This window comes from Scyliorhinus torazame, chromosome 5 (assembly GCF_047496885.1).
Source record: "Scyliorhinus torazame isolate Kashiwa2021f chromosome 5, sScyTor2.1, whole genome shotgun sequence".
In the NCBI taxonomy this organism is placed as follows: Eukaryota; Metazoa; Chordata; class Chondrichthyes; order Carcharhiniformes; family Scyliorhinidae; genus Scyliorhinus; species Scyliorhinus torazame.
In genome coordinates, this window is record NC_092711.1 from 141,500,670 (window position 1) to 141,512,361 (window position 11,692).

At 46.3% G+C, this 11,692-nt stretch overlaps 1 protein-coding gene across 1 annotated transcript; it reads right to left on the reverse strand.

Annotated features, from left to right (window-relative positions):
• Positions 1–841: 841 nt before the first annotated feature.
• Positions 842–10,098, reverse strand: LOC140419844 (uncharacterized). Its single transcript, XM_072503891.1, has 2 exons — positions 10,009–10,098; positions 842–7,623 (listed from the first exon to the last, which is right to left on the reverse strand). The coding sequence occupies exon 2, from the start codon at positions 7,273–7,275 to the stop codon at positions 6,049–6,051; it is 1,227 nt and encodes a 408-aa protein (XP_072359992.1). The 5' UTR covers positions 7,276–7,623; positions 10,009–10,098; the 3' UTR covers positions 842–6,048.
• Between the last annotated feature and the right edge of the window lie 1,594 nt (positions 10,099–11,692).

An 11,692-nucleotide genomic window follows, 5' to 3' on the forward strand; every position in this document is an offset into this window, starting at 1 on the left:
ACACACACCCGAGTGAGTGTGTTCCAGCGCACTGACTGTGGAAAGAGCTTCAACCAGTTAGAGCTTCACAGCGGGGAGGGACTGTACACGTGTTCTCTGTATGAGTAAGGCTTCAATTGTCTAACCTGGAGAGACACAAGGAGACCCAAAGCATGGAGAAACAGTGGAAATGCCGGGACTGTGGGAAGGGATTCAAAGCCCCATCTGCACTGGAAGCTCATCGGCGCATTCACACTGGGAGAGGCCATTCAGCTGCTCTCAGTGTGGGAAAGGATTCAGTCAGTCATTCACCCTGTAACACACCAGAGGGTTCACACTGGGGAGAGGCCATTGAACTGCTCTCAGTGTGGGAAGAGATTCAATCAGCCAGCCTGACGTCCCACCGGCGAGTTCACACGGAGGAGAAGCCGTTCACCTGCTCTCAGTGTGGGAAGGGATTCAGACATTTATCCACCCTGCGGAGACAGCAGCCAGTTCACCCCGGGGAGTGAGCATTCACCTGCACTCAATGTGAGAAGGGATTCTGTGTTTCCTTGTACCTGCTGAGACACCAACAAGGTCACAAGTGATTACAGGGGTTGGATTCTGCTGTTATTGTTGCTACTCTCAATTACACCCAGAACAGCATTGTGTTCATTCTGTCAGTTGGTCAATGGGGAGGGTCGGAGGGTTTCTTTCTGCTGGACTGGCCGGTCTCACGACTTTGCCTCCAGTGGGCTGATGCTCTTGAGCCTTGTGGCAAATACTTGGCTTCAAATTTCACCAGGATCACAGAGTGAAAGGGTGTTTGGAAGGTAGATGACAGATAGTTCCTGTTTCTGTTTGGAACCCCAAAGCATGCAGTTCAGATGAAGTTAGGCTTTGGTGGTTACATGGTTCTGTCTCAGAAGGAAACGGTCAAGCTATGAGAGGCAAGTTGATTGGGAACTTACAATAAAATGTGTAATGATACACAGGCAGTCGCATTTAAGGAATTATCTCATATTTACATAAAATAGAGATTCCTTTAAGAAACAAAAATCCAACAGGAAAAGTGACGCAACCGTGGTTAACAAGAAAAATTTAAGATTCCATTAGGTCAAAGGAAGAGGCTCATTGATCGATTACAGATTTATTGCTTCACTGATTTATTGGTATCTTGAAGAATCGATGCAGTATAATTCTTAAATTCAGTATACATACAGACAGAAAATGGAATATCCACAAGGCAAAGTCATTGTTTCAGATAAAAATATGAGAATTGCTGTACAGCAACTTAATATGTGTCAGAATCTAACACGGTTTCAAGAAAATTGCATAAAAGCCCTCGTAATGAATAAACCATTGTTCTACAAATACATCTGGTAATGAAAAAGTATCGCAGCCTGAGCAACAGAAACATTTACAAAATGTAGCAAAGCCTTAGCAACAAGCAAGGTTAATGCAGAACACCTTATCTTCAGAGGATTGGTACACGTGGCGGGAGCATGTAGATATTTAATTAATTTGATAGACATTAATGAATCTTAAGTAATGACCAATGTCTGGATAACAAATCATGTTCCAAGTGACAGAGTTTTTAAAATAAATCAGGAGGCCTCAGCTGAGAATTTGAAACCAATAAGGGGTTAGACCATTGATAAGAATTTCTTTAAGAATAAAGTTTCATGATTAAAGTTTGTTCTGCATTCATGCTTCAAGAAATTCTGAACCATCTATTCATTTCCTAATATTTTCTTATGTTTTTGTTTAACTGTCTTTATTATGTTTTGATGTATTCCTTGATCTGAATTTGATTTATTTTTATGGAAGAGAATCAAGGTGAATAATTAGCAATAAAGTTGTATTTTTGGACACCTCCAATCAACCAGATCTTGGGGTCATTTTTGAAGATAAAATAAGATATCTTATCACTCATATAGTTGCCAAAATAAGTGTAACCCTGAGGATTGGGAACTTGTTTTAGAATTCAGCAAAGGAGAATCAAGAAACTCAAAGGGAAAATAGAATATGAGAGCAAACTGGCGAGAAACATAAAAACGACTGGAAAAGCTCCGATAGGAATGTGAAAAGGAAAAGATTAGCAAAGACCAATGTGGGTCCATTCCAGGCAGAGACAGGAGAGTTTATAATGGGGAATAAGGAAATGGCAGAGAAACTAAACAATGTGTGTCTGTCTCCATGGTGGAAGATACAGAAATCGTCCCAAAAACATGAGAGACCCAAGGGACTAGTGAGCACGAGGAACTGAAAGAGATTAGAATTAGTGAAAAAGTAGTACTGGAGAAATTAATGTGGTTGAAAGTTAATAAATCCCCAGAAGCTGATGCTCTACATCCCAGAATGTTGAAAGAGGCGGCTGTAGAGATAGTGGATACATTGGTGATCATCTTTTACAATTCTTTAGATTCTGGAATGGTTCCTGCAGATTGGAAGGTGGTAAATATAACCCCAATATTTAAGGAGAGAGAGAAAACGGGGAACCACAGACCCATTAGCCTGACATCAGTAGGAGGGAAAATGCTACAATCTATTATAAAGGATGTGATAACATACGAATTAGGAGCAGGAGTAGGCCACTCGGCCCCTCGAGCCTGCTCCACCATTCAATAAGTTCACGGCTGATCTGATTGAAACCTCAACTCCACATTCCCGCCGACCCCACGATAACCTTTCATCCCCTTGATTATCAAGAATCTATTCAATTTTGTCTTGAAAATATTCAAAGACTCCGTTTCCACTGCCCTTTGAGGAAGAGAGTTCCAAAGGCGCCCAACCCTCAGAGAAAAAAGTTCTCCTCTGCCTTAAATGGGCAAGTTGTTACTTTTAAAGTGACTCCAATTTCTAGATTCTCCCACAAGAGGAAACATCCTTTCCACATTCACCCTGTCAAGACCCCTCAGGATCTTATATGGTCCAATCAATTCACCTAAACTCCATTGGACACAAGCCCAGCCTGTCCAATCATTCCTCATAAGACCAGCCTCCAATTCCAGGTAGGAGTCCAGTAAACCTTCTCTGAACTACTTCCAACACATTGACATTGTTCCTTAAATGAGAGCAATACTGGACACCGTGCTCCAGATGTGGTCTCACCAATGTCCTGTATACCTGAAGCACAACCTCCCTACTTTTGTATTCAATTCCCTTTGTGATTCATGCTCTTGGACACCCAGATCCCTCTGAGTCTCAGAGCTCTACAATCACTTACTACTCAGATCAGAAACTTTTTTATTCTTCTGGCAACATGGACAATTTCTCATTTTCTCACATTATTCTCCATTTGGCAGATCTTTTCCCACTCACATAACCTACCTCTATCCTTTGTAGTCTCCTTATGTCCTCTTCACAAATTACTTTCCTACCTATCTTTATACCATCGGAGCAGGAGTTGGCCATTCAGCCCATCGAGCCTGCGTTGCCATTCAATACGATCATGGTTGATCATCCACTTCACGGTAGCACAGTGGTTAGCACAGTTGCTTCACAGTTCCAGGGTACCAGGTTCGATTCCCGGCTTGGGTCACGGTCTGTGCGGAGTTTGCACTTTCTCCCTGAGTCTGAGTGGGATTCCTCCGGTTTCCTCCCACAGTCCAAAGATGTGCAGGTTAGGTGGATTGGCTATACTAAATTGCCCTCAGTGTCCAAAAAGGTTGGGTGGGGTTACTCTGATAGGGTGGGGGTGTGGACTTAGGTAGGGTGCTCTTTCCAAGGGCCGGTGCAGACTCAATGGGCCGAATGGCCTCCTTCTGCATTGTAAATTCTATGATTCTATGATTCAATGTCTTTTTCCCCACACTATCTCCATATCCATTTGTGTTATTGATATTTAGAAATCTGTCAGTTGGGTGGCACGGTGGCCCAGTGGTTAGCACTGTTGCGTCACGGCACCAAGAACCTGAGTTCGATCCTGGCCCCGGATCACTGTCCATGTGGAGTTTGCACATTCTCCAAGTGACTTGTGGGTCTCAGATCCCCAACCGAACTTGATGTGCAGCATTGGTGAATTGGCCACGCTCCACTGCCCCTTAATTAGAAAAAAATAATTTATTAAACAAAGAAACAGAAATCTGTCAGTCTCTGCTTTAAACACACTCCGTGACTGAGCTTCCACAGCCCTCTGGGGTAGAGAATTCCAAAGATTCACAACCCCCCGAGTAAAGAAATGTCTCCTCCGAGACCGATCCTAAGTGACTTCATCCTTATTTTGAAATTGTATCTCCTGGTTCCAGACTCTCCAACCAGGGGAAACATCTCACCTGCACCCACCCTGTCTATTCCTTTATGGATTTTGTAAGTTTCAATGAAATCCCCTCTCATTCCTTGAAACTCTCGAGAAAAGAGGCCTAGTTTCCCCAATCTCCTTTCATAGGACAGTCCTGCCAAACCCGGAACAAGTCTGGTCAAACTTTGTTGCTGTTCCTCTGTGGCAATACCTTTCCTAAGGTAAGGGGAGTAAAACTGCACACATTACTCCAGCTGTGGTCTAAGCATTTCGTAATGATCGATGTCATTGAGGCACGTTGCCTGGTTCTTCTTTGGCACCGGTATGATGGTGGTCTTCTTGAAGCCGGCGGGAACCTCAGAATGGAGTAGAGAGAGGTTGAGGATGTCCGCTAACACACCCGCCAGTTGGTCCGCACAGGATCTGGGTGCATGGCAGGGACTCCCGTCAGAACCTGCTGCTTTCCGAGGGTTCACTTTCAAGGAGGCCAATCTGACTTTGTACGCTGTGACGGTGGGCATGGGTGTGCCCAAGGCTGCTGGGGCAGATGACAAAGGTTTGTTGGTTTCCTGCTCGAAATAAGCATAGAATGCATTGCGTTTGTTGGGAAGGGGTGCGCCGTTGCTAAAGATTCTACTCGGCTTTGCTTTTTAGCGCATTATGTTGTTTAAGCCTCGCCACAATCGATGAGAGTCCATGATTCTAGCATAGTCTGGACAACTCTTCTGTTGTCTCTTGACATCCCTGTTGGCTTTGCAGAGGTTGTACCTAGATTTTTTTGTATAGGTCACGGTTGCCTGACTTGAACGCCTCAGACTTGGCCTTCAGTCGGGAGTGAATCTCCCGATTAAACCATGGTTTCTGGTTGGGTAACGTACGTACTACCTTCTTTGACACACAATCCTCCACACACTTGCTGATGAAGTCTGTGTTGGTGCTGGGATACCCGTTTAGGTTAGCTGCCGAGTTTTTGAATATGGACCAGTCGCGCAGGAGCTCTTCTGTTGTCTCAGATCAGCATTTGCACAACTTTCATAACCAGATTCTCCAGCTTAAGTTTCTGCTTGTATGCCGGGAGAGGGAGCGCCATCTTGTGGTCCGATTTTCCGAAGTGCGGTCAGGGGATGGATCATCAGACGCCCTTGATGTTTGTGTAGCAGTGGTCAAGGATGTTGGGGCCCCTGTTGGGACAGGAGATGTGTTGGTGGAATTTTGGCAGTACACTCGAGGTTGGCCTGGTTGAAGTCTCCGGCCACGATGAACAAGGCCTCCAGGTATTCTGCTTCATTGTTATTTATAGCGGTTACAATTCATCAAGCGGCGTCTTCACTTCCGCTTGGGGTGGGATGTAGACCGCCGTGATGATGGCAGAAGTGAACTCCGTGGAAGGCAGTATGGACGGTACTTCACAGTCGGGTATTCCAGGTCCGGGAGCAGTAGTTCGCCAGGGTCGCCACATCCGAGCACCAGGAGTTGACGAGGAGACAAACCCATCCACCCACTCCAGGTTCAGTCCTGGATGTGATTAACAGCAGGAATAACAGCAGAATCCAACCCGTCATCACTTGTGAACCCTTTGGTGTCTCAGCATGTTGGACGACTGAGTGAATCCCTTCCCACAGTGAGAACAGGTGAATGGCTTCTTTCCAGTGTGAACTCGCTGGTGTTTCCGCAGTGTGGATGATGTTTGAAACCTCTTTGTGCACTGAGAGCAGCTGAACGGTCTCTCCTCAGTGTGAATGCACTGGTGGGGCATCAGTATCCAAGAGCTTTTAAACCCACTCCCACAGTCAGAGCATTTAAAGGGTCTCTCGTTGCTGTGAGTGACATTGTGGCTCAGCAAGTTATGACTGAGTGAATCTTTTCCCAGTCGGAGAGGTGACCGGGCTCTCCCCGGTGTGACCTCGCTCGTGTTTCATCAGGTTGGATGAGGTTCTAAAGCTCTTTGTGCAGTGAGAGCAGCTGAACGGTCTCTCCTCAGAGTGAACGCGCTGGTGGGATATCAGTAGCTGAGAGCTTTTGAAACCCCTTTTGCAGTCAGAGCATTTAAAGGGCCTGCTTTTGGTGTGAGTGACATTGTGTTTCAGAAGGCTGGATAATTCAGTGAATCCCATATCACACACGGTGCAGATGAACGGCTTCTCCCCGGTGTGAACTTTCTGGTGTCTCTGCAGGTTGGATAACTGAGTGAATCCCTTCCCACAGTCAGAGCAGGCGAATGGCCTCTCCCCAGTGTGAACTCGTTCGTGTGTCCGCAGGTTGTCCATGGCAGTGAATCCCTTTTCACACTGAGAGCAGGTGAAAGGCCTTTCACCAGTGTGAACTCGTTCGTGTCTCCGCAGGGTGCCAATGTCATTGAATCTCTTTTCACACTGAGAGCAGGTGAATGGCCTCTCCCCAGTGTGAACTCGTTCGTGTTTCCGCAGGCTACTAATGGCAGTGAAATCCTTTTTACACTGAGAGCAGGTGAATGGCCTCTCCCCAGTGTGAACTCGTTCATGATTCCGCAGGCTACTAATGTCAGTGAAATCTTTTTCACACTGAGAGCAGGTGAAAGGCCTCTCCCCAGTGTGAACTCGTTCGTGTTTCCGCAGGTTGCCAATGTCATTGAATCTCTTTTCACACTGAAAGCAGGTGAAAGGCCTCTCGCCAGTGTGAACTCGTTCGTGTCTCCGCAGGTTGCTAATGTTAGTGAATCCCTTTTCACACTGAGAGCAAGTGAAAGGCCTCTCCCCAGTGTGAACTCGTTCATGTCTCTGCAGGTTGCCAATGTCAGTGAATCCCTTTTCACACTGAGAGCAGGTGAAAGGCCTCTCCCCAGTGTGAACTCGTTCGTGTCTCCGCAGACTGCCAATGGCAGTGAATCCATTTTCACACTGAGAACAAGTGAAAGGACTCTTTCCAGTGTGAACTCGTTCGTGTCTCCGCAGGCTGCCAATGTCAGTGAATCCCTTTTCACACTGAGAGCAGGTGAACGGCCTGTCTCCAGTGTGACTGCGTTGATGCCTTTCCAGCCCGTACGAGCCTTTGAACCCCTTCCCACAATCCTCACATTTCCATGGTTTCTCCATGGTCCGGGTGATCTTGCGTCTCACCACGTTGGATAATCAGTTGAAGCCTCGTCCACACACAGAACACCTGTATAGTCTCTCCCTGCTGTGCATGGTGTAGTATTTTTTCAGGCTGTGTCACTGGTTAAAGCTCTTTCCACAGTCAGTCGAAGAGTCTCACACGGGTGTCTGTTTCAGTGCTTTTCCAGACACACTGATGTTTAAAGTCTCTTGAAGCAGACAGAATAGACAAACATTTCTCCTTCTAGATTCAAAGGCCAATGATCCCAAGAATTGAGTGACTCAGTCAGTTCTTGACGTGATATTTAGTTTGAGATCTCGGCCTCAAACTCCTCTTGTTGGAACTTCCTGGAAACAGATTTTACAATAGTAATCATTGTTAGTACAGGATAGAAACTCAGAACAGACAATTCTAGTTTCTATCGAACATTCTTTCCTCTCTCTTTCCCCGAAATGCTCTAAATCTCAATCCCACACACTCTCCCTCCATTCTCACTCTGCTGTATCTAATATTCCCCCTCCCAATTCTCCTGAAGGTGCTGATTCAGGCTGATTGACAAATCCAAGCTCACTGCTTCCTACCCTGGACAGAGAGACCTATATTCACTTACTTTCCCTCCCAATTTTCCTGAAGGTGCTGATCAACAAATCTAAACTCACTAAAACCTGTACAAGAGTAGAGAATTTCCATATAAATACATTTACTGATTAGAGATAGGGAAATTCTGAGGAAGAACTTTATTTAGTCATGGAGTAGTCATGACAGGGAACTCACTGCCCACAAGCGTTGTGGAAGTCGAGATGATCAATAATTCAAAATAATACAGGAAAAAAAAAGCTTTCAGGGGAACAGGGATATGGAGGGGGAATGGGACTGACTGGATTACTGTACAGAGAATCAGCATTGACTTGAGTTCCCAAATCGATTCTGTAAGTGCTGCAATGACTGTATGACTGGAAATATATAACGTAGGTAGAACTAATAATACATGTATTTCATTACAGAACCATCAATAATATATCTAATACATTCCATACAACACTAGATATATCTCTGTGCAATATAACATTTAAAAAAAATCATTTACAGGATGTGAAAGTCGCTGGTTCAGCCAGCATTTATTGCCCATCCCTAGTTGCCCTTCAGAAGGTGGTAATGAGTTGCCTTCTTGAACCGCTGCAGTCCTTGAGTTGTTGGTACATCCCCTGTGCTGTCAGGGAAGGAGTTCCAGGATGTCGCCCCAGCAACAATGAAGGAAGGGCAATATATTTCCAAGTCTGTCTGGTGAGTGACTTGGAGGTGAACCTCCAGGTCGTGGGGTTCCCAACTATCTGCTGCTCTTGTCCTTCTAGATAGTAGTGGTTGTGGGTTTGGAAAGTGCTGTCGGAGGAACCTTGGTGAGTTACTGCAGTGCACATTGTAGATGGTATACACGGCTGCCACTGTTCGTCGGTGGTGGAGTGTTTGAATATTCGTGGAATGGGGAGCAGTCAAGCAGGCTGCTTTGTTCTGGATGGTGTAGAGCAGCATCATGAGTGTTGTTGGAGCTGCACTCAACCAGGCAAGTGGTAATTATTCTATTACACGCCTGACTTGTGCCTTGTATATGGTGGACAGGCTTTGGGGGGGGTCAGGAGGTGCATTATTCACTGTAGTCTTTGGCCTGCCCTGATGGCCACCGTATTAATATGGCTAGTCCAGTTCAGTTTCTGATCAATGGTAACCCTCAGGATGTTGGCTGTGGAGGATTCAGCAAAGCTAGTGCCACTGAATGTCAAGGGGTGGTGGTTAGATCCTCCTTTATAGGAGATGGTCATTGCCTGGCACTTGTGTAGCACAAATGTAACTTGCCACTTATCAGCCAACATCTAGATACTGTGTAGGACATGCTGCATTTGGACATGGACTGCTTCATTATCGGAGGAGTCACGAATGGTGTTGAACATTGTGCAGTCATCCACAAACATTCCCACTTCTAGCCTTGTGATGAAAGGGAGGTCATTGATGAAGTAGGTAGAGATGATTGGGCCCAGGAGTGTACCCTGAGGAACTCCTGGAGCTGAGATGATTGACCTCCAACCACCACAGTCATCTTCCTTTGTGCCAGGTATGACTCCAACCAGCGGAGAGTTTTCCCCGATTCCCATTGACTGCAGTTTAGCTGGGGCACCTTGATGTCATAGTCAGTCAAATGCTGCCTTGATACCAAGGGCAGTCACTCTCACCTCACCTCTGGCATTCAGCTCTTTTGTCCATGTTTGAACCAAGGCTGTAATGAGGTCAGGAGCTGAGTGACCTTGGTTGGACCCAAACTGAGCGTCCGTGAGCAGGTTTTGCTGAGTAAGTACCACCTGCTAGCGCTGTTAATGACTCCTTCCATCACTTTGCTGATGGTGGAGAGTATTCCGACAGGGAAGTAATTGGTTGGGTTTGGTTTGTCCTGTTTACTGTTCCCTTTAATGTCAGCCATCTCCTGGGGAAAGCTGCCCTTTAAATGTGAACATTAGGAAAGAGACCATCATTTTAGCCAGACAAATAAATGTGTCAAGTTGAGGGAGCAAAGTATGTCAATGTCTTTCAGTCAGCCAGAGAGAGAGACATGGGCCAACCTTTCCAGAGTCTGCACACTCACTGGATTCACTGTCTTTCACTTCAGTTGCTGCAAGCTACCAATTGAAGGTCAGACTGAGACAATAAATGGAAAGAGGAAGAAAAGAAAGTGTTTTACTCACAGATCTTGGAGACAGGAGTCTGTGTGCAGCTCAAGCTCACCCAGGGTTGACGGAACAACAGCTTTGCTCGGCAGAAACCTTCACGTCCAACTTCCGCATTGAGACAATAGAGGAGCTCTGATTGGTGGAGCAGCAGAATCCTTCCGGTCCTCCAATCTTCCTATTGGTCAACACCTCAGCAGTAAGGTCAGCGGAAGTGAGCTCCCCTGCACATGCGCATCTTCCCCTTCCCTGAGACATGCACATCCCGGTCCAGGGGCGGGGTCGATCACCGACGGCCGGAACTGTCAGCCGGTTGCCTGGAAACCTCATCTGGAGAATATGTGGGGGAAAGGGAACAATGGGTGGGGGCGGGGATCCCGCGTCTGCGCGTTGGGCAGTGACGTCACCGCGGAGCGGACTTATTCCTATTGGTTGAGTTTGAGGACGAGCTCCTTTGTGATGTCACAATGTGGAGGTTGGCCAATGGGTTTCAGACTAAAACTTCCTCCTCTGGGCAACATCTGGGAGCAAATCAATGTCTCCCCTTTCAATAGTTCAAAAGATATAGGAGCAAGTTAGGCTACTTGGCCCATCGAGTATAACCCTTCAACCCGATTCAAAATCTGTCTAACTCCTCCCTAAATTTACTCACTATCCCAGCTCCACCACACTGGGGTAGTGAATTCCACAGATTCACAGCCCTTGGGAGAAGCAGCTTCTCTTCAACTCTTTAGAATTTGCTATCTCTTTTTTAAAATAATCTTTATTGTCACAAGTAGGCTTACATTAACACTGCAATGAAGTTACTCGGAAAAGCCCCTACGCTCCACATTTTGGCACATGTTCGGGCACACAGAGGGAGAATTCAGAATGTCCAAATTATATAACAGCACGTCTTTTGGGGCTTGTGGGAGGAAACTGAAGCACCCGGTGGAATCATAGAATTTACAGTGCAGAAGGAGGGCATTCAGCCCGTCGAGTTTGCACCAGCCCCTGGAAAGAGCACCCCACCCCAGCCCATGCCTCCACCCTATCCCCGTAACCCAGGAAACCCACCTAACCTTTTTGGACACAAAGGGCAATTTATCATGGCCAATCCACCTAACCTGCACATCTTTGAATGTGGGAGGAAACCGGAGCACGGGTACAAAATCTACGGAGACATGGGGAGAACATGCAGACTCCACACAGCCAGTGACCCAAACCGGAATTGAACCAGGGACCCTGTAGATATGGAGCCACTGTGCTAACCACTGTGCTACCATGCTGCCCATCTTATCCTAAGACTATTACATCTCGTTCTAGAATGCCTGAAAGACGTGCTGTTAGGCGAATTGAACATTCTGAATTCACCTTCTGTGTACCCTAACAGGTGCCAGAATGTGGCGACTTGGGGAGTTTCACAGTAACTTAATTGCCGTGTTTTTAAAAAAATTAAAGTACCCAATTCATTTTTTTCAATTCAGGGGCAATTTAGCGTGGCCAATCCACCTAGGCTGCACATCTTTGGATTGAGGGGGCGAACCCACTCAAACCGGGGAGAATGTGCAAACGCCGCACGGACAGTGACCCAGATCCGGGATCGAACCTGGTACCTCGGCGCTATGAGGCAGTAGTGCTAACCACTGCGCCACCAAGCTGCCCCAATGCGGTGTTAATGTAAGCCTACTTGTGACAAAAATGAAGATTATTATTATTATTA

Bases quoted from the DNA above. Each gene is read 5' to 3' on its own strand.
- LOC140419844 (XM_072503891.1), bottom strand. From the start codon at position 7,275: ATGGAGAAACCATGGAAATGTGAGGATTGTGGGAAGGGGTTCAAAGGC.